Genomic DNA, 23,705 nt, shown 5'->3' with positions numbered 1-23,705 from the left:
GTGAAGCTAACAGCTTTTCTCTATGCCATAGTTCAATGTCTCTGTATCTATACCTAAGTGTAACATTGCAGGAGAGAGGAAGAACATTTATGTATAATCCACTTGAAAAGCAGTTAATAACACTTCAGTTTCATGTGGAAGGAACCGTGCAGTCCCTTTGCAACACGAAGTACCTTTGCAAGCAAAGGAAACCTAGCAATTTCTTCAGAGACAACAGATTTTCCTTAAGGATAATACACAAGATTAATAAAAATATTGCCTCTCAGCTTATTCATAGGCCTGCGGCCCAAATTAGCTTAACCAATATAAGCAGAATATTAAGTCTCTCTCCATTTTGTGCATGCCTGTGGGGTTCTACTGACAAGGGCTGCCATCTGCACAAGGTATTTTGTTTGTCTGGCATGCACATAGTACATTTTTGCTTGGCACATTAGAAAGAGAAGAAGAATTAGTACTGAAGAGTAAGGCATAACATAAAAAGACAATCGTGCAAGTTACACCCACCTACCTGTACTAGTGCGGTATGTGCCTGTGTGTGCTGGTTGCAGAGGGTCCCCCTGACTCTGGCTGAGACTCCTCATAGGGGGCTTCTGATAAACTCTGTCTTCGTAAATAGGATCTATATGATGTTCCGGAGACTGCAGTGCCCTTAATTCGGAGCCAAGGTGGCTGTGCTGGCTGCTGTAAGATGCCCGAGACCCAGCTGCAAATAGATTTATAAGAGACATTTGAGAAACACAGTGACAAATACAGCGTCTACTTTACAAAAAGTTTACTTGAAAGCAGCACTTCAACTAAAAAAAAACAAACCCAAACAAAAACCAAATAAATCAATGTTTTCAAAATGCAAGTAAAACCAGTACGCAAGGACAGCAACAGCTCCGCTTAGTCACTTTAGCTGCATCATCCACCTGCCTTCATCTACTCCAAAACCCCATTTCTTCCAAGGAAAATAAGTATTTTGGAGAGATAGATACCTCTTCTTATACAGACCAAAAAAGGGGAAAAAAAAAAAAAAAAAAGAAAAAAAGAAAAAAAAAATCAAGCTATGAGATCCAGGAATGCCCTAGACCAAACGAGTCCACAAAAGAAACAGGAATGGATAAGAGGGAAGAAGTAAATTCACATGTTATGCCTATATCTTAAGATCTAAAACTGTTGAATAGATGTAGCTATAGGCTGATCTTTTGCTGGTTCACTAAAGATTACCATCCTGGATTTGGGCAAAGTTTTCTACTAGTTCAGCTTGTGCTGCTCAGACAAAAGGTGTAGTCATTCTGGATGAAAATCTCTACCACATTCATGGTGTTGACACCAGTTTTGTTGCATAAACAAACAAATAATTTTAAAATGCAAAGGACTGATTTAAAACAATACGTGATAGCAACAGAGGCTAGAAATGAGAAAGATACATAAAATTATTTAAACTTTAATACAATTTGACTGGATGAAAATAATAATTTATTACATTTCTTTCTTTCTAATCAGTGTGTGCCATATAGGTGTTTTCTTCTGATTTCTTCAACATATGTTCATGGTTTCTGGGGAGTACCCTATTTGCATATTTTTCTCTTCAAACATTTTTCAGCCTGACTTGCCATTAGCACACTACTCAAAGTAGTTCTGTTGTTCCCCTTACTAGAAAAGCTTCCAAGAATCTTCAGTGACATATTTTATCTACTACTACTGCAATTATTCAGGAAGTTGATATCACTATTATAGAATTAAATTCTTCATGGTCCTCATTTTCAAAGTGCTCTTTAACCCACCGTCTTTGATTCTCAGAGCAGCTGAATGACTCCACCAAAAGCCTAGTATCCTTCAGAGTGACCTAAAATACAGACTGCTATGACTATATCCAAATTTCACTGTGTACTTGGTTAACTCTGTATTCAGAGGAAAAAAAAAAAAAGAAAAACTGAGGGCAACATTTCAGAGTTTCATCAACAAACCAGGTTTGCTACAGAATTACAGCCCATTCTATAAGTACTATGTTTCATTTATTTAAAAATTAGTAATGCTCTTCAGAGCAACAGATTTCTTTTTAGTCCTGCTTCTAGTGAATGGAAAGATTTTTTCCACTTAATTTAGTAGCAATATAACCCAAACACTAATGTGGTCTCAAATAGTTATGCTAGTCTTCTGGTAAGGTGGGCTTAACCTTCTTCATACTCTACTAACAGTTCTGGATCTGCAAGTGATAATATTAGTCTAATTAGGTTATTATGCTAATATTAAAGAAAGCTTTATTTGCATACTGTGGATGTAACTAAAGCTGTAACCTAAAGGTTTGAGGGTTTTAACTGTCACTCTTTCTTAAGCATGCCAAAAACCCTAAGATTTCCACAGGCAATAAAAATATTTTCATTTAAAAAGATAAACACTCTCAAATCTCAGAAATTAAGGCCATTAGAACATGAATATTTTAAACCCATGGCCCTTAAACATATTCAGTATCAAGCAAAACTCATACTTTTCTACAGACCTTAATATAACAGTATTTCCAAAATTACCAGGTATCAGTATCTAAACACAGAAAACTAACACCCTTTAAAGTTCTTAAACCTACTTAAAAAAAATAAATAAATCAGAAAATTTATATATAGATGGAACACCACCATAATTTTTAATGTTTCTATTAAGTTGGTATTTAAAAATTGGAATTACAAATTCTGTTTTTCATTAAAATGGTTTCTCTATCGCTCTTAAAATTCTAACATATAATAATTATGCAATAATGTAATAATAAGTCTCAACAGTAGGTTATTATTGCATGTTTTATTTAAATATTAAAATGGACTAACCCGATAGCTAACTGGAAAAAGGTAGATTTAGGTTAGAAATTAGGAAGAAATTCTTCACTATGAGAATAGTGAAACACTGGGACAGATTGCGAGAGAAGTTGTGGAAGCCCCACCCCTGGAAGCGTTCAAAGCCAGGTTGGATGGGGCTTGGAGGAACCTGGTCTAGTGGGAGGTGTCCCTACCCACGACAGGGTGGTTGGAACTAGATGATCTTTAAGGTCCTTTCCAACCCAAACCAGTCTATTATTCTGTGATTATACCAACATTTATCTCTGTTGCTCCTGTGGTGTTATATCTAGTGAAGGTCAGATAACGTAAAAAAAAAACAAAACTCAAAAAACCAAACAATTACAGCTGAAATCAACTTAAGTCTTGCAGATTTTAATATAAGGAAAAAAAAAAAGGGGGAAGTGTCATGGACTTCATACAATTGCATCCTACCTCATCTACATACTCAACCCCTCCACAATATTCTGCTGCTAACTTGGAAGTCACTGGAAAGATAGTTGGATAATGGATCAAAACAAACACCATGAACACAAAGAATTTATGCCACTAGGAAAAGAGAGGTATAACACACCTCCTGGAGGGGGGTGAGCAGCAAACAGCTGTATCCTTTACTATCCAAGGCTGCAAGCTGAGCTGAGTCATCTGCTTCAGAAAATACTTGCATTAATGCAGTGTAAAGCTCATAGAGGTTGGAAAAGCAACATCAGGATGCTCAGCAGCAATCAATGTACTACCAGGAAGCAATAAAACCTTGGATTACCAAGGCCCATTAGCGTTCTTACATTAATGGAGACTCACTGCCTTCAGGAGTGGCTTCCCTAAACCTAACAGCATCATAAACACATCTCACTCCAAATAGCATTTGTCCAAACCTCAGCCAGCCACTATCCCCTTCACCTCACTAATAACACTGCGCTGCTCTGGGTTGCTTGAAACTGAAGCAGTGATAGGGATCAAGGCCACAAGCAACTCTCTGACATATTCTGAAATTCATATCCCCCTCCTTGGCCAAAACATCCCTAACAGCAACAGTATTTTTCCCTTGGGAAAGTATACAGCATAAAGTCCATTCAAAGACAGGTCCATGTACAAGTTCAAAGGCAAATAATTATTAATTTTACAGTTCTGCAAGCTGTTAATTACAGATTATATATTTAGTATCAGAGGAGACACAGAACTCTTATGATCACAGTTCTGAAGGAGTGGTTTGGGTTTTTTTCCTCCCTTAGAGATTAAAAAAACCAAAACAATCCAACAAAAACAAAAACAGAGAAGAGCTAAGCCATTTTTTAGGTGCTAAGAAAACCTACTTCACTATTAATTCCTTAAACAGCTAAATCTTTAGTTTCACAAAAGACTGAGAAATTATCTGATTGCAATATTGCCCTCTGTATCGCTGTGAAGCTTGTGAAAGTCAGGCTCCAGCTGGGGTATCTTGTGAGCCCCGAGCCAGGTGAAACAGGTCAGGGCAATGATGATAACCTAGAACCAGCCAGAAGTTTTCCCTAATGAATCTACCATGTTCCTATAACTGTTGCTCTTCTTGCCACACTCAAGAGGGGCAACAGAAAGAGCCCAGAAAGAGCACAGTCCTACCTATAGCATCAAAAAGATCAATATCCACCACTCACGCTTAAAAAAACCCCTACTTAAAACAAACCCTACTAGCTGCAGGTTTCCAAATTATTCAGGTATGTTCCTCAGCACTATAGGGAAGTGGTTGGTTTTAGACCAAGTCTCACTTTCCATGTGAAGAAAAATACTAGAATCAGAAAAGTGTGTAATGTGAGAGAAATACACAAAATAATCCCCAATTGCTCTTCAGAGTTTGTCAGGCTGTCATGGAAATAAACACTGCAGACACATTTGAATAACACTGCTAATCTGACAGCGTAGGTCAATAAAGTAAGCCACTATATTGGCAGCATTTTTCATTTCAAGAAACTAAAGACATTAAAACTATTAAAATGAATGGATACATAGGCATTTTCATAAAATCTACTCAGACTTTAAGGCTTATTTCTGCCCCTTGTGAAAGTTTTACAAGTCATCCTGCCTTGCTGCAGCCCTAAAAACAAGCTCTACAAATTCATTATACTCTCCAAACATCTCTAATAGCAAAAGCATAAGATACATCCCACTCTTCAGGATTTAAGAGCTCATTAGAAACATAAATACACAAGTCATCATCTCAACATGAAGAAAAACATCCAGATTTGACCAGATAAACCATTCGGCCCTCATTCAGAAACCTCCATCACAAAATAAATTAATCAAGAGTCCTGTTAAGCAGTTTTCTTACATCTGTGATACAGGAACATCATTATGAGATACGAGGTGAGGATGAAACTCAATGACCATTATATTACCACTTATCAGTAATGTGTTTACAACCCACACATTTCAACACACAATGTAACTCTAGCTACATGAGGGTCCAAGTATCAAACTCTGACTCTGAACACACATTGCACTCAGGAGATGTGATTTTCGTACAAACAAGATTGACCATTCACAACTGGCTGTACAGACTTTTAATTTCAAATATGATGACAACTTTGCCCATGTGATTTGCACTGAGTTCTTCTTAGATTAAAAGTTAAACCACAAAACAATGAAACCTAACCCCACATAAAACTGTAATAAGCCCATGAGCAAGACAAGAGACTGCAGGGACAGAAACTAAGAGAATCTCACCAGTTTTGTAGCTTTGGTATGTTGTATGTTTTTCAGAAGATTGAAATAATTTGTTTATTCAAATGATACATCAGGGCTAGAAACCTTTTTTGACATGAGTTTCTCAGATGCTTGCCCTGAAATACTACTATCACATATATAAAAAAGATACAGTACATCAGTTGATAGCTTCACTGCAATTCTGAAAAAGCAACGTGCGAGAAAGAGCATATGAACAGTAGGATTTTCACTCTGAAAGTATATGTAATGAAACCTATTTTTCAGACATTAACCTGGTTTACTTTGCACAGTAAAGAAGCAGATGTGAACTCAAAGGCAGAATTAGAAGTGAACAGGAGGGAGGAGGGGAAAGAAGTCAAACATTGATAGCCAGAGCTTTGATACTGACTTGTTCCCCCCATCCCCGCCCAGAAATTTATGCAGAAACATCCCTGAAATGCTTGTCTGAATACATGCATCTTCTCACAGCACTGGAAGAGGACAGTATGATCTACAACAAATGTTATTATAAATAAAGCTTATAAACTCAGATAATAGGAATATGCCAGCACTGTGTGATTAAAAGCGCTGTACCCAAGTACTGAAAGTGAATACAAATTGTCAAGACATGACAGATGGTTAAATTAACCAGTAAGACACGACAGACCATATGGCAGCACCAGCTAATGCACACCTTGGGTATGTCAGCTTGTGCATACCAATGATCTGCATTCACCAAACACAGTCTGGATTAAGTTCCTTTTAATTGGGTATATCTTTTTCTTAAACACAGGTTTCTCACCTGTTAAGATTTTAGACACACACAGTCTAAACACAGATTTGGACCTGAAGTTTTTCTTTCCCCAAATACTGAAACTAAAGATGAACCAATAAAAGTTCAGAGTTAAACTATTCTTTGTCTTTATATTCTTTTTGCATTTTCACTACGCTGTTCTGTCAGCGACTTGGAACTCTTTGTAAAATTAAAGAAGAAAATAATTCCACCACTGAATTGACTGACTATACACAATGCCTTTCAACTTATATCAAACTCCGAATGTCTGGAAATAACATGGATGTGCTACTTTGGCACCCCCACACCACACTACTGGTGATCACCATGAAACGAGTATGTGCTACAGCACAGAAGCCCTCAGAACTGAAAGAATGTTACTTGCCTCACTTGTCAGTTTCTTAAGACTGCTTTTCTCAGGTTTTCTACTTAAAAGATTAATGTGCAATATCATGCATGGCCTGGAGTGTTTCTTGTAAACTATCATTGCACCATCAAACCTATTAGCAGTTTCGCTGTTGGGATATTGTCACATTCAGCAGTATGGCTCACACTGTGGAATTTCCCAGACATAATTTGTCCATTAACCAGATTAAGTACCTTAGGAAAGTCTCCTCAAAACAGATTGGCTTTGGCTGCTTAAGAGACACTGCAACACCAGCCTCTGACCTAGAGTTAGTACTTTTCACATCAGTGCTAAAAATAAAGGGGGGGGAGAAGAAAGAAAAAAAAAAAAAATTACACTTTTTAAAGTGGAATAAACACATCCAAAATTAAATTTAACCATCATTTGCTAAAGCTTACTATGTCTTATAAAAAGTAAATGGGATAAATGTTATCTGGATAAACCAGTTTTTTAAAAAATACTGAAATTGATTATACTCCTTAGTATATTTAAAAGAGAAAGTTTACAATATTTTCTTAACTTATCTATTGTCTATGCTTATGTTTTAGATATACAGTGTGACTTTACTGCAAAGTATTGTATGAGTTATTTTAATTATACAATTCTAAGAAAATCAGAAAAAAACCTAAGGCCATGAATCTGTGTTTCCTAACAAGCATTTTATTTTTTCCCGCTACTGTCCTCCTTCTGTTGAAAAGCATTCACCTGCTTAAAACATTAAAAAAAAAAAATCTTAATGGAAGAAGTGTGACCGGGAGCAAAGAGATAAGAAGAAGAAACAGAAGATTAAATGTGACAGACAAGTTCAGGGGGGTAATTCCCATTTTGTTTCTGATGTACAGAACTGTCACCGAAGAAAGAATGAGAAACAAAAACTCCTCCAAACCCAACTGCTACCACATAGCAACAATTTGCCCTGAGCAAGGCAGAACATGATAGATAAAATTTTGTAATTTTGTTGGTTTTTTTAAGTATCATCACATTGGGTGCTCTCCCCAGCCCCCTTAAGCTGTGCCTCTTCCCTTCCCCTCAACCCTGCCAATGTTACAAAAAACGGGAAGAAGTCCTCTGCATGAACAGGAACAGATACTGCTATCCAGTGATACAAATCACTGCTGCTAACTTCCCTGCTCACTAACTGCTTTGATGGAAGGCGAGTGCCTCAGGAATGGGATGATGTTACTAAGCAACAATCCCAAGCAGCCGTGCATGTGCTGTTTGGATAGTTCCCCACGGCTTCACGACAACAGCAAATAATATCATGTCTTTGTAGCAGGAAAGATCATCTCTGAAGTTTTGCTACACATCTTTATCTTAGAAAAGAGAAGAGTTTATTAATTCAAAATTTGAACTGTAAAAGCTTGTGTGGCACTGTGGGCTCTACGCTACAGCAAGTGCTGTGGCAATAATCTCAACGCAGCAACTAAAGAAAGAGAAACACTGCTGTTACTTGGTGAGACATACCCCAAAAGTAAATATCCAGAAAAAACCCTCTACAGGTTATTTTGCAAAACCCTACAGTTAACACTTCTCTGACAAGGACTGCATATCAAAATGAAGAACTTTATTTCCTTAAAGCTGGGTCTTCCCTCCTCTCTGACACAGAGGACATAGAAAGGCAAGACTTGGGCACCCTATTTGCAATGTAAACTAATCACCCGAAATCCCACAGATCTTTATAGGACTACAGATAATTCCAGCAGCACAAGAGATTTGCTAAAAATCATTGCTGCCTCCAACAAAACAAATCAGGCACTATTCCACTGGTGCCTGCCAGTGAAAACTTTGCTTTCTGATCATGTTTAACATCACGGAAAAGCACAGCATCTTAAAAACCTAGCAACTCAGAACTCTTCCCCCAGACTGAATGTCAGCTCAGTCAACCTGAAATGGAGCAAGTTCTTACAGCAGTCCTAGTGCAGTGGGAAGGGGAAAGCCTTTCCGCATTGACCCTCCCTGCACAGGCAACAGAAAGAATATCTAGAGCTTAAATCCAGCTAGAAGTCAAAGTCCCAAGACTGTTACAGAAAATGTGTTGATTAAGGAATGTGCTTTGAAGAACAGTGGTTCCGAAAGGGAAAACTACCTCAGTGTAACCCTGTGGGAGGAGTAACAAAACTCATGGCTAATAAAGCCTGTAGGCCATCCAACTACAGTATTCCTGAACTGGCTTTTACCGGGCAACCTGAATTTTTTATCTAATCATACTGTCACTCCTGGGTATTCACAGTTCCAACAAGTGGTGTTCCTGCTAAAAGGGAAAATGATAATAGATAGTTCCATTGAATCATGACCATGTGTTCATCTTCTAAACATTAGTAATTTATGATGAGTATTGTGCATACTTCTTTTACAAACCTATGTTTCAGTCTCTGATACATGTAGTTGAAATCCAAGACATGACATCTGGGGTTTGCTCACAGAAGAGTGTTTGCAATTTATCTTTTGTAATTCCTTTTATAGAGAGATTGCATATTATTAGACGTGAACAATATTAAGTTCCAGAGATTCTATCTGTAACATTTTCAACTCAAACTTGCATTTCACTGAAAGAATGGTGAAAAGCATCAGACAGAATTTCTTCTTTATGTAATGTCATCTTGAATAGAATATTAAACACCTCCTCCTCCCAGCAGCTTTCTCCTCCTCAATGACAATTTGCTTGTGATCCCCCACTTCTAGAATTCACCAAGACTGTGACATAATAACTGTGTATAACTGTGACATTCCAGGGTAAAAAGGGGAGTTCATTATCTTTGTCTTTCTTTCAACGCCACACTTAAGAAAGGGAAGATTGCTTTGGATATTCTGTAGCATACTGTATTACTCATCAAGTCTTCATTATCCATTTGAGATTCACTGCATTTAAAACAAGAGAGTGAAAACATTGAGCTTTTATTAAATGTATACATAATCAGTTTGAATACAATCTAACTAAAGAATTTAGTTACACCTGCAAAAAAGTTTAGACCAGCAACTTTTATAATTATGGCTTTTTGCTCAAGCTGGTTTTAGGTTGTTCCCATTATGTATACATTGAGACGTCTGCTAAACCACTAAAAATAATAACTTATTATTAAATCATTATAATCTAAAGGGATTCTAACAAGCTTGCTCTAAATAAAAGATACAAAAGAAATGCTGAATGAAGAGACAAAGAAAAGGAATACTCTTGACACTGAGATCATGAGGGGCTTGAGGACTTCAGCCAAGTTTATGCCAGAGTAATTATCACAGAGATCATATCCCATAAAATAAGTTTTCTCTATTGATTCATTATGCTTACTAATATAAAGATCACACAATAGTAACCATTATCTAAAGGAAAAAGAAAAAAAAAAAAGAGAGAGAGACAAGAAAAGAAACAAAACCTGCACCACAGACCTTGTGATGTGCTACTAATCTCACAAATTCAGATTATCCCTGAAAAGGTGGCAAGGAAAGGACCTTAAGCTGAAAGACTCCTGTCACTTGAGCAGAAAGTCAATGCTAAAAGAAATGGTCACAACAAATGCTGCAAGAGACAAATGGTGACAGAAGGTCACCAACAAAAGGAAAGCAGAACTAAGATAAGAAACATAAGAGATGTGTTCACAGTAGTGAATTACTGGAAGGGTTCGGCTTCAAGAAGGGCTTTAACAGTGCTTGCAATTAGACGAATGTGATGAATGGTAGTCCAAAGGTGCAAACACTTCAAGGATTCTGAACCGTCCCACAAGTAGATCCTGGTTATTCATAAACGCAAATCGGAAGTATTTGCATGTCAAATAGATGCTTCACCTGTGAAACCTGGCTGCAGTCATTTGCATCAAATATTGCCTGAGTTTACAAAAGCAGTCTGAAACCTTCTGCAGACTAAGAAAAGAAGTGACATGCAATCCAACACAATCTTTATAAACTTCAGAGAAAGAGAGATTCTTGGCAAACAGTTAATCCTTGAATTCTCAGGCTCACAAGACAGGACCTTAGGCAGGGCAGGACACAAATTAGATCACTTTGGAGAAGAATTTTCAGTCACTTTTAGCATTAGATTCAGAATCTTGCTGTAAATAGCTTGAGCTGCAACACAAGGATGACATGAGCTAGACAAGAACTCCAACTACAGACTGATAGAAGAGCAAAATTTTAATGAATAAGCCTTCAAAACCTCGAAGTTTGGTCAGAGACCAGGCAAAGTGCAATTATGGCTCAAGAATCACCCTATCTTTGGCAAGGCTCCCTGTTTCAATTCTTTGAGGGAAAAATGAAGAGCTTTAGTTACCACAAGGATCCTGATCCTCCATATAAGCCAAACAACACAGATGGTCAGCCAAAGCCCTAAAAATAAAGCCTGCTGTGTGAAAACAAGCCACTTATGTGATACCTTTTGCTCTCCCTCCCTCCTTGGTCACATGCTACTATCCTAAAAGCTACCAGGAACTCAACTGATCTTGCCTTTGAAAAAAGGCTGTCAAATCCTTCATCAAATTACTTATTCTTGCCAGGACTCAGCAGTCTTGATGCATAACCTCCATCTACCAATAGCAGCTACATAAGCTAGCAGCCTTTCCACTGTTAAGAAAGAAACACACTAAGTCGGGTCTGTGTACAACAGGTTTCCTAATTTCCTGATCACCCAGGCAGATCAGTTCAGAAGAGGGCTGGAAAGAGTCTCTCTTACCCACAGAGGGTCACAGTTCTACACAGTTCCACTGATGAATTCCTAACAGTACATAACACTCCCAATTTTCCTTGGTATGTGATTCGGCCATGAAGCATTCTATTATCTTCCTAAAATAGGTGACTGATGTACCATAGTCAAACAGGTCACACAGGTCTTCTCCTACTCTTGTTTTTAGCCATTTCCCTAATTTGTAACTAGCTATTAAGTGCATTATTAGCTTGCCTCCAATTATCTTCTTTCCCTCTGATCTGTGAAACTCTTTCTACACAGGATTTATCTTCCTTTCTTAGGAAAATGCCTCCTAACATTCCACTATCAAAAAGTTTCCCTGGCATATTTCAGGGTTTTGTGCCAAAGTAATAAAATTTCAAAGTATTTTTCAATTGGCCAAGCTCTCCTTGTGGGACTTTATTAGTAGCGTCCTTCCTTTCCATTAACTGGATTTTAAACATTACAAACTGACAACGGTACTTTGCCCAGGTCCTCGCCCAACTACACCCTTGCAAGGATATTCATCTTACTGAGCTTCACTAAACATTTCCCAAGTGGCACTACAGAAAACGTGTGCTCTCAGCCCTGACAAAAAATAGTAAGACATCAGATATAATAAAAAATAGGTCAGTATGCAGGTTATTCCAGTACAGTCTGGTTTTGGTAAACCCATGTTGCAAATTATCCCATTAACCATTTACCACCTTCATGTCTTGTATTATCCTAACAGTTTTTGTTATAATGTCCAAAAAAGTGCTGTGATTAGCTGGCCTGCAGTCGGTCTTTTACTCACTCCTCCCTTTCTTCAGGGTATATTAGCCTCTAATACATGTCATCTCCATCCACTTTCTCCCTGCTCCCCCTGCCAAATATCTGAAAGAGTCCAACTCACCCTCCTTTGCAGATCATGCTCCCAGGATTTTGACAAGAGTCCTTGAAGAGCTTATGGCACCTTTTGGTGAGCAAACATAAACACAACTGTATCCCTGCTGAACCAGGATGCTCAGGGAAGGTGTGGATGGGGAAAAGACCCCATGGAGAGGAGTCCTTTTGCTCTCACATTCACAGGAAATCTGCCTCAACATTAAAGTGCTGCAGCTCCTTTTCCATACTTGCTTTCCTCCCAGGCAACACTCTTTAAACCCAGGGAGAACTTTAGTCCTCTGATCAAAAGGTTTTACTGCCTGAGAGCAGCACAGCTGGCTACCTGATACAAGAAATGGTTCACACCTGGGTTGGAGGGGGAGGGCAAAGGACTGCAAGGCAAGATAGAGACATACCCTATGGAGGAGATAAATAGAGAAAAAAAAATGCAAAAGTTTCCTAAAAAAAAGTGCGGGTTGCCTGAGACTTAAGACCACTTGTACTCAAACTAATGTGGCACTTTTCTATTCTCCACTTAACAGGCTACAAGCTGCAACTTGATGTACTTATTAAAAATCTATGTCATCCAACTGGCAGCTTCATATGCCATGCCTTGTAATTGTAAGATTAGTCATAACTTGGTCCTTCTCATTTCAGCATATTAAATTCTGACTTTTGCTTCTACCCATTTACAATAATATACAGTTCTATGAATTCATTATCATCAAACAATCTCTCTCTGCCCTCGATAATACCACTTTATTAAAAAACAAAAAGTATTCTGTTTTGGGTCCATATCTAGGTTTATTTTCAAATACGACCTTACAATTACAGCAAAATTACTTCATTTATCTCCTACAACTGAGAGAGAAAACTTGGTGCAATGCAGTTTCTGGCAGCCACCACTGATGGCTACTTTGTTTCACATCTCAACATGGGCATCTCCCCACCCAAGCTTTAGCCTTAAAAAAGGGAGTTTTCCTCACCTCCCCAGTTTACATCTTCTTCCTGCCACAGTCAATCACTTTACTTTGGATCACAGCCACCCATGCTACTTTAAAGCTGGTCTGTGCACACAATAAGCAAAAAAGTTATTACACATCCCAACAAATGAATACTTCCATGAGAATTCATGACTAAATGAGATGCATACTGACTTTCAAGATCTCAGCTATTCTGCCTACTCCAAAGAGTTTGTGTGCCACAACAACTAGAAAGGATGAAGTCTTCCACCACGATAAAAATGAAGGGCTAGTTCTCATTTCACTTCAACACCTGAAGAGCATAAGAGATTACAGATTTCTGACACTATTTATTGAGACTTGGTAACAAACATTTCCAGGCTATTAGATAAGGCCTTGCAATAGCATTTCAGACCATGAAGAAGCTACAGCTTCCATATGCACTTTCTTGGCCCAGTGCACAAGCGAGATAAGCACAGTCATTCCTATTTAGATTGTAAAGCACAAGCAAATGTTTTCACTGATGCCACAAGAGCCCACCTATCTGAAATTTGAGTTAAAGGGGACCTTCTCCTTGCCCAATACTCCCTCTCCCATACAATAGCACTCCTTTCTGCTCTGTACAAGTGAGTTCAAGGCCAAAGAGGTTTGTGAAGGACCCAGAATCAGGCTCCTGGCAACTGAAGAGGACAACACATATGTAAGGACACTGTTCAGACCTGAGTAAAAAAGGGGCGGCAACAGAGACAAGACTCCGCCTCCCTAGCATTCCCTCAGTGCCCAAAAGTTTGTACATATAGATCACGAGGCCCCAGCCTCCTCCTGTAATCTCACATACTAAAAAACATACAAACCAACATAAGCAAGACACAACTGGAGTGCCAACACTAGCTGATGTTAATTCCATTGCTCTAAACAAAATTCCACAAAGTTAGGTTCCCAAAACACTGCTCTTTGACTTCGTGTGTCTTGTTGGATTCCAGCAGCCAAAAAAAAAAAAAAAAAGACACAAGAATTCCAGCTCCTCAGATTAACCATCCTTCTGCTACAGACACTGACTCTTCTCTGTTAGCTTTTTGCTAAATTGAACTTTTTCTTATGCTTATTTTCAGCACAGACTTTTTACTCTCTCCTCTGATGCTTAAGAAATCCCAGTGGCTTGCATTTGAATCTTAGCCCTGTAGCTACGCTGCTAAATTTTAAGACCAGAGGCCAGAAACTGCATGGTAGTTTGTGTGGTTAAAAACCTCAGAAAAGGTTGCAGTGCTGACTAGAAACATTTTATATGTTACATTCACCTAAAAGCTCAGAAACAGCCACTGTCACTCAGTTTCCCACAGTCACTCTATTAAAATACTAGCAGCTTCATACCACTTGAATCTATTTTCAGCAATGCTGCAGACAAGTCTACTTTGCCTGAGAGCCTGTTATTTTGCACTGTTACTTGATTTTTCATCCCTGTGAAAGACCGTTGGGAAGATCAGTCAAGTAACTTCCCATATGAAGAACAAGAGGCAATGGGAAAGGTAATGCCCGGTATGAGAACACAATGCAACTTTAGACACACTTGTAGTGTTTGCTGACATAGAAGGTCAAAGCTCAAGTACATTAGCTCAAAGATATATCCATATATTTGACTCATCAACTATCCCTCTCCTGTGAGCATATTAGTTTCATGTAAGCTAGATTTGAAAGATGCAGGAACAAAAATCATGGCAATAAGAAGATACTTCAAAGACATCCATCTTACTCTTGCTTTATTGCTGTAAACTGTCCATTTTGGATATCTTGTCCAAGTTTTAATTGAGCAGTATTGTAAATATGTCAGTTGTAACAATTAATAACATAATTATCACTGAAGGAATAAGTGGAAGTAGAACTAGCAGAAAAGCAAAGCAAAGAGAACATTGAGTTGTGTATTTCTATCAGCTCCAAGACCAACATCAGCACTTAGAACCTCCATGTTACAATGTGGAAAGAAGAAAATTAGTATCAGAAAGATACCAAATTCTAAGTCTCTGATTAATATCTGAAATACTACTGGATGCCTCAAAATCTTTTGTCTTCTTGTTGGAAGGAAAGACTCTCAAAACAAACAAAAACTAGGAGAAAAAAAAAATCCTATAACCGCACTGTCTGTTCCATAAAAAAAGGACACTAACAATTGTAGAAGCACAGAACGGTTAAGGTTGGAAGGGACCTTAAAAATCACCAGGTTCCAGCCTCCCGGCTATGAGCAGGGTTCTCATGTATAAAGGCTTTGACTGGCAGATAAAGGAATTTTCTAGCTAACAAAAAAAACCTAAACAAACTTCATAAGGTTCCTGCTACCTTACTCTTCCAGACTGTCCAGGTCAACCTGGAGGGTAGCTCTCACTTCTGGTGTGTCAACCTCTCTACTCATCTTGGTGTTGTCAGCAAACTTCATCAGGGTGCTCTTGATCTCAACATCCAGGTCACTTATGAAGATGTTACACAGCATTGGGCCCAATATCAAGCCCTGGGGGACCGCACTTGTGACCGGTTGCCAGTCTGAGGAGGAACTATTTACTATCACCCTCTGGGTATAGTCTGTCAGCCAGTTCCCCACTCAGCCCACATACCACTTGTCAGAAACAAGTCAGTTTCTGAAAAACAGTTAAACAACTGAGTGTCCTTCTTGCTATTATCAATCATATTTACAGTCCAAGTCTCACAATCCAAAGATTTTCTTTCCTTACCTGGCTGAAGACGTATACCTGCACTTCATACCTAGACTGTTTTATTAGCTCAGCCCTGTGTCTCAGGTGGCAATTTTAAGGCATAGAGAACTTTTAATTTTGAGGTAATTTAATTCACCTTGGCTTTGGATTAACATTTTGCTGGTACCTTCCTTATCTGTAATGCCCTGCTCAAAAGTTGAATAGTGACGCCTGTGGTCAAGTCTTGTCTGAACTGGTGGGAATTTGGGTTTGATGTAGCCTAAAAAAAAATAATTTTACTTGAGCACAGTTTAAATCCCCCAAAAAAGCTAGTATTAATGTGAGTTAGCACTAACACTAATTTGAATATTAACTCTGCTAAAAGAGCTATTTCTGCATCATCCCCCCCAGTGGTATGAAAGAAGGGGAAGGATGCATATATGCTCACAAGTATAAAACACCATTCCAGCACAAAAACATAGCACAGTGTGATTTAATGGAAAATGTTTACACTTAACCAGATAATTTTTTGTAAAGGTGGTAATGAACCAGTTATATATAGAAGATCCAATAATTTCCTGCAGTTGAAAGGAAATCCAAATCCATGCTAGTGGTAATTTGTATTATTTATCCCATACTCAGCTGCGTAACCTGATCTCCTCTGTGCCCATATACCCATCAACATGCTAAAACATGTCTACACTCACCATCAAATGGCAGTCCTGCCATAAGTCTCAACAGAAAACAAGGGTTCAGCACGTCATATGCAATCAAAAGCCTACAGAAGCACAAAGGGCAAAGGAAAATTCCCACCAAAGGGGCAGAAGAGCACGACAAGACAGATGAAGGGGCAGAAGGAACTAGTTAAGACCCTGATAAACTTAGGATTCTTTACTCAGTGAAGAGCATAATGTGTTTTTGAGGTATTAACTCATGCCACAGTTTTATAAAGCAGTGTTATTTTAGTATTAAGACCACATATGCAAACAAAGAGTCCTACCTCAGAGAGACCAGATCTCTTTATATTTTATTTCAGAAGGACCTGAAAGAAGATTCTGTTTTCAAACATGAGGCTGAACACTAAAGTTTTCAGCAGTGGCATCAGGTCTGCCTCAGGGATGCTGCAGCTCCTGTTGCAGTGGAACATGTAACCACTACATGAAGAGTAACTGCATTCTTTCCACCTAATATTACACGGTGATTCGCACCGACACTCATTTCTTAAACCTGCCCTTTCAGTACTGCTGACTGAGCATGAGGCAGTCTCCAAAAATTTATTTTCCTTCTTATGCTTTTGTAATAAAGCAATGCATAACATTACCAACCACTGTCTTACCTATCTTTAGTCTTCCTCCTAAGCCTGGATGAAGAGGCAGGAGTGGCCCTGCAATACCCAGCCTGCTCCTCTGTCACATAACCTGAGGCACAAACTACTTGAACAGCACCATTTCACAGCCCCCTCTCACTTGGCCCCTAAGCAAACTCACTCCTCCTTTAGCACTCTCTGTCTGATTCTGGCCAGCAGAAGATGCTTCAGAGGACCATAAGGAGTGGGCACCTGTGCAATGACCTGCCTCCTAAAAGGGTTTTCCCATGTTTTTGCTGTCTGCTCTCCTACACACTCCTTCTTCCATGAAAAACAGGCTCCTGTTGGCAAATGTGGCTCCCAGCAGCACTCAGCAGCTCAGTCCAGGCGTGGTAACTGCAAGAAGGTATTTACAAACTGCTTTTGGGATTCAGATAGCTGCGTGAACAGACAGTCAAGTATGCTTTGGAGCATCACAGATCAGAAAACTTCTTCCAAAACTGTAATTGCAGATTACAGCAATGAAACAGCTAGACTAAGAATAAACATGACAAATGTACACTCATAAGAACGACTATATACACATATACACACATACCCTTACATGCACATGCTTGGCAATGGTAAACAGCTCCAGTATAACTTCACTAACACCCATTTTTGAAGACGTTTCTAAGGTTACTTGGTTAAAACTGAGTCATTGCATGCTGTTGCACGTCTTATTTTAAATTCAGGAAGGCAGTCTAGAAATTGCCATTTTTATAATTTCAAGTTGTTTCATAATCAAGTTTGTAGGAAATTAATATAAGTAACGACATCTATTCAATTAAGTCTTGCACAGATTCAGTTTTGGGCTAGCTACGTTTGTATCGTACATTTTCAATTACAATTAAAAAAAAAAAAAAAAAAGATCATATCTGAAGGTTGTCTTTTTTTAAACGTCTAGCCCTGGTAACGGTATCACTTGATTTGTTTAGCATACTGAGACCCAGTAGCATTCATGAGTTAGACAGCTCCAGTACAAATGTCTAGTATCATGCAAAATAAATAAATAAATAAATATTTTGTATTCCTGCTAATTAATACAAATAATTATTTTTATTCTTCTTGGAGAAACAAACAAGATTATTTTGAGTATCATCCCTGTGATGACACATAGATACCAATGCAACTTCACATTAATCACAGCAGGCAAACAATCAATCAGTGCAATGTGACAACTATTGTCCCATCCTCCTCCTCCTCTCTCCAAGAAAAAAAGCACATATTCGGATGTAGTGAACACAAAATAAAAATCTAACTTATTCAACATTAAATTTTTAACATACAATTGCTTGCTCTCCTTCTCAATAGGTTTGATTTGTAACACTGTGACTAGAACACTCCTGAAACAATATACTTTCAGCTCAAACACCAAACCTGTTCTGAGCAAAAATGCAGACAGGAAAGAAAAAAAAAAAAAAAGGAAAAAAAAGGCAGCTGACTGCTTTAGTAGTAACTGTAACATCTGATCCTGGCTAACTCTAATGCATACGTTAATTTTAAGTAGTCCACTGAATTCAGTGAATCCAGTGAAAGACTTAGAAGATTAGTCAGTCACTTAACACTGCTAGCAAATGTGTAACTCGGGACTGTGGGGAGGCCATGAGGAACATGCTGCAGAATGGTAATGGAAACGAAGGGGTGGGAGTTCACAATGGCAAACTTTTGCAAAATAATGGGTCACGTGGTATAGCTCATTTCAAGGACTACTTGAAAGGCATGTCATCACTGTGGGGAAAAAAAAAAAAAAAGGTACTTATTAACATACTGTTGCTACCACTTTGATATATATATTATTTTTTAAGTAGCAAAGTTATCTCTGCATATCTGTCAGCTAATACTCACTGAAGTTACACGTTTTTCCATTTGTTATCGAGACACTGAGATTTTTAGCAGACTTTAAAACAAAACCCTATGAGACCCAGTAAATCAGAAGCTCGTTATCTTTGTTCTGAACAGCACAATAGTTGTAAAAGTTAGCACCGCCTTACCAATTTTTACAACTTAATAGGAAGTTCAAATGATTAACCACTATCCTGCTCTCCTCCCCACCCCCCCCACCCCCCCCCCTCACCGAATGAATATACACCATCCATTTCCTAAATGCATGAATCTATAGGCTTTTCTTTCACTGGAGCTGTAAATTAGTGACAAGCAACTCCTCACAGCAGGTCCTAAAAAGAGGCAAGAAGAGAAGCACCTATGTTACCCAAGATGCAGAAGATGACTTATCAAAAGCTTTTATTTAAAAGCCATCTGAGAAAACAAATGCCCATTTCCTAACTTTTATTCAAATCTAAGAGGAAAGTGCCACTAGGAATGCCTGTATAACCACTATTGGCCAAAAAGCCAAAAGTCAAAATCCAACTTGGGTCTAGTAGAGGATGAATAGTTTCTCGAACACTGTAGCACTTCAGAGCCATTATGCCTGGCCTTAAGCCCTCCAGAACAAGTTTTGACTAAGCTAGCATCACAGATTTAGTGCTGGAATGCTATAAAAGATGCTTTCTTCAAAAAACAAAATGAAAACCCCAGTACAATATAATTTCCCATGCTAAAAGTACATAAACAGAAATGTGGATTGTGCCTGTTAAAAACTTCCCTAAGCAAAGTCTTATATCCTAGAACAAAGGCAAAGAAAAATCCGGGAAATACTGGTAGCTCAGACCCGCAGATATGTAAGTTTTAAACTGAACTGTCATCTGTCCCTTTGAAGCTGGCAGTTTCCTCCATGCCTATTTAGACTTAACTCCCTAAAATACAACGTCTGTGGCAATTCTACGTTGCCACTTGAGAGAGTCCATATTTAATACCTGTAGCCAACAACGTATTGGTATACACTGGGAAGAAGTTACACCAATATAATTGCTAAATAAACCACTTTGTAATCTGACACTGAATATTTGACCACAGGATTGCTATAATTGTCCCAAGATCTCAATTTTGGCATCTAGTGATGGTATCTCTTTACACATTCTGAAGTTCAAATGAAGTGTTACATAAACAAAAAGTTTTGACATCCCCACTCTTTAAAAAGGGAAAAAAAAGAAAAACAGAAAAGTTATTACAAGGAGATAAACTAATACTACATTTTATTATAAATTAGTTTAATCTGTATGTTGAGACACCATACACTGGAATGCCAACAACCGCTGGGGGAAGGGGGGAAGGGAGGAGATGGGTGAGAAGAGAAAGGGGGGTGAGAAGAGGTTTTTAACTCCAGTAAGGAACTTGTGTACCTGCCTGATAACGGCAGCCAAGCCGCTTTATGTATCCTATTTATCTTCAAATCTATTTATGTCACACAAGAGAACATATGAGCATAGCAGCTGTTACTATAGCAATGAAACTAGAAATTTTGAGAACACAAAAAACCCACCCCTGAAGGATGCTCAGTTTAGCAGAGAGATGATTTAGGGAGCAGCGCACCAGTATCTCCCTTCCAGGATCTGTTCAAAGCTGCGGTTACAGAGGCATTAATCAGCTGTAACAGCCTACTCCCTCAGGAGCACTCGGAGCCAAACAACAGATACCTCTTACTCGGCACAAGGCGCTACGCCGGGAGTTCCTGCTAAGTAACCCCAAACTTGTCAAATACCTCAGACCAGCTTGCAAACCCGAGGAAGAGCGATTCCCTGCCAAAGGCTCACCGGTTTGGGGCGCGACAGAGAAGGAATTCACCATAGTAACATACTCCCTGCCCCGACCGCGAGTGAGAGCAGGGAGCTCGGCGCCCAGCCCCGCACCCCCACAACACCCAGCACACCTGCCCGGCACCGGTAGGATGGGATGACCCGGGAAAAGTCAGGTACTTTCTTAAAGAAGCAGGCAGGCATCCCGCCTCTCCCCGTTTACCGCTGCCGGAATGAAAACCACAACTGCCCCCAAAACGCTTTTCTGTCAACCACCCCCCTTCCTCTCCTGGGCCGGCACCCGCCCGGGAGAGGCCGCGGCTCGACGGGACGCTGCCGGCCATGGGCCGCCGGGGCCGCCTTTCTCCCTCCCTGGCCCTCCGTCACCCACCCCACCCCTCCGCGGGCGCGGCGGCACCGCGCATCCCCCCACCCCCCCAAACCCCCCCCCGCCGCCGCGGACCCCAGGCGCTGCCGGCCGCGATTTACCTGCGAGGGAGCCGGGTCTCTGCAGGGTGGCGGTGGCGTACAGCTCCTGGGAGTGCTTGCTGTACTGATCGGCAGCGTGAACCAGCCGCTTGGTAGGCGACAGGGTGGCGTAAGTGCCGATGGTGGAGCTTAACTGGTGGATAGGAGAGGAGGAAATGTTAGACTGGACGGTGGGCGGGGAGGTCACTCGGATGGGGGACGGCGACAGTCCCGCCGAGGAGACGACGATGTTGATGGGCGAGCTGGTGCTGTAGGACTTGGCCAGGCGGCTGGGGGACTGCTTCGGGGAGGAGAGGCGCTGCGCGGTGGCGTAGGCGGCGCCCTCGGCGGCGGAGCCGGCCCGCGACAGCTTGGTGGGGGAGCCGCCGGGCTGGGCGGGCAGCGGGGAGCTCACCCGCTGCGCCGGCAGCGTGGAGCTGGCGTAGTAGAGCGCGGCGGCGTGCTGGGGCTCGGGCAGGTGGAAGGCGCTGCCGTGGCTGGGCGCGAAGGGCTCCCGCGGCTGCGGGGCGGCGGGCGGCGGCGGCGGCTCCGGGCCGCCCGGGTGGGCGCCGCGGCCCCCCGGGCCCTGCTGCGGGAAGGAAAGGCAGAGGCGTCAGCGGGGGCGGCGGCGGGGGGCGCCCGGCTGCCCCGGCCCCCTGCGGGGAGGGGGCGAGGGGGCTGGCTCGCCGGAGAACCCCCCCGCCGGCCGCACGCAGCCCCCTCCGTGACCTGAAACCGGGCCGGCACCCAGCGCCCTGGGGATTACGGGGCTCGTTAATCCGCTAAAGCGTTTCCAGCTTTTGAGGGAAAACTGGCCTCCGGCTCGGGGGGCTGAGCGGCGTAAAACTCCGCGTCACGGCTGAAGTCGCCACCCGGCCGTCGGGCAGGCTGCCCCGGGGTCTCCTGCCCTGAAGCCCGCTGGCGTCCCTGCCCTTGCGCCAGGCACAGACGAGCCCTAAGTTAGCGTGAATGAATGCCCTGCCGCCCCCAAAACTTTCATTCTGCAGACGTTAGAAACGGGCGGCTGTAGCCACGGAGAGGGCTCTCATCGGGGAACTTTCCTCATCGGAAAGAAATCGATGTCCCTACCAGGAAGAAGCACAACGCCCGAGCCGCGCCGCCGGGGTGGCTGCGGCTGCGGCTGCTGCTGCTGCTGCCGGGGGCTCGACGGGGCGCGACGGGCCTCGGCCTCGACCCTGCCCTGGCGTGAGGAAGCGGAGGGGAAGGGCCGCACCCGGCCTGGGAAAACCGGGCCGGTGGCAGCCGCCGGCGCAGCAGCAGGGCAGGCGATCGCCTCTCACCTATCGAAGCGGCTCAATGGGGCAGGAGGGCACGGGAGGAGCTGCCGGGCCCCCCATCAGGCCGCGTCCAGCAGAGAATCCTCGCCGGGAAGCAGCGCGTTGCCCCCGCCGGCCTCGGGGCTGCCAGCTGCGGTCAGCAGCGCCAAGTTTCTCATAAGCGCAGTGCGGGGGGGAAGTTGGAGGGGGGGGAGCGAGCGAAAATCCTCGGCAGGTAAGATGACAAATCTCAGTTGTGTGCCTGAGCCGCTTCTGGGGCAGCAAAGGATGGCTGGAACTCGCCCTTACTCCCAGGCGGCTTCCCCTTTTTCATAGGGGATCTTAGGCTCAACAGATCATCTGTGAATCCGGTAACATTAAAATCCTCTAATAACTGCACCCTTCAGTGAGCGAGAGCTCAGCGCTCTCTTGGAAGATGCACTCTTGTTTCACGTGCTTATTTCTTTTCTTTCTGATTATGAAGGGATTTACTTGGAACCTCAGAAAGTGCTCCAGATCTTGGGGAGTTGACCACAGTGCAGCTGGGATTCAGACTGACCAGTGCTTCTCCCAAACACACACACCTCTTGGCCACGGGTTTCCATAGCTAGAAAAGCCTTTAAAAGGTGAATAATGAATTTTGTGACTCAATTCAAAGAGGTGTGGTGAATGCCAACGGCAACATTGTTTCACATTTAAATAGAAATCTGTTTTTTTGGTGTTGTTCTACAGGAAAAAAAAACACAACAAAACACACAAAAAAACTCCAAGCAAACAAAAGCACCATACTCCTGTATGAATCATTGAGTCATAGTGTGGTTTGGGTTGGAAGGGACCTTAATGATCATCTAGTTCCAACCTCCTTGCCACGGGCAGGGGCACCTCCCACTAGACCAGGTTGCTCAGAGCCCCATCCAGCCTGGCCTTGAACCTTCTCTTCCAGGGAGAGAGGATCCACAAATTCCCTGGGCAACCTGTTCCAGGGTCTCATCATCCTCACAGAAGAGGATTTCTTCCTCATATCTAATCTAAATCGACCCTCTTTCACTTTGAAACCATTACCCCTTGTCCTAATAAAAACTTGAGTAATTTTCATAAGAATACCCAATAAAGGATCTGGACAGATATTAA

At 41.5% G+C, this 23,705-nt stretch overlaps 1 protein-coding gene across 9 annotated transcripts in view; it reads right to left on the bottom strand.

The window, feature by feature from the left end:
• Positions 1-23,705, bottom strand: part of CTNND2 (catenin delta 2) — a 646,650-nt gene that overhangs the window by 254,458 nt on the left and 368,487 nt on the right. For 7 of the 9 annotated variants that reach the window (XR_007888643.1, XM_051610842.1, XM_051610841.1 and 4 more), the window contains 2 exons: positions 21,319-21,451; positions 509-703 (listed from right to left, as the gene is read on the bottom strand). Coding sequence is in view for 8 of the 9 variants with exons in the window: in XM_051610842.1 (XP_051466802.1) it covers positions 509-703; positions 21,319-21,451 (328 nt within the window). In the remaining variant the exon portion in view is untranslated. Of the gene's footprint in view, positions 1-508; positions 704-21,318; positions 21,884-23,705 lie in introns of all 9 variants that reach the window. The other 2 variants (XM_051610849.1, XM_051610846.1) reach the window with 2 other exon arrangements.

This window comes from Apus apus, chromosome 2, assembly GCF_020740795.1.
Source record: "Apus apus isolate bApuApu2 chromosome 2, bApuApu2.pri.cur, whole genome shotgun sequence".
Classification (NCBI taxonomy): Eukaryota; Metazoa; Chordata; class Aves; order Apodiformes; family Apodidae; genus Apus; species Apus apus.
This window is presented reverse-complemented; position numbering and strand designations above follow the sequence as displayed.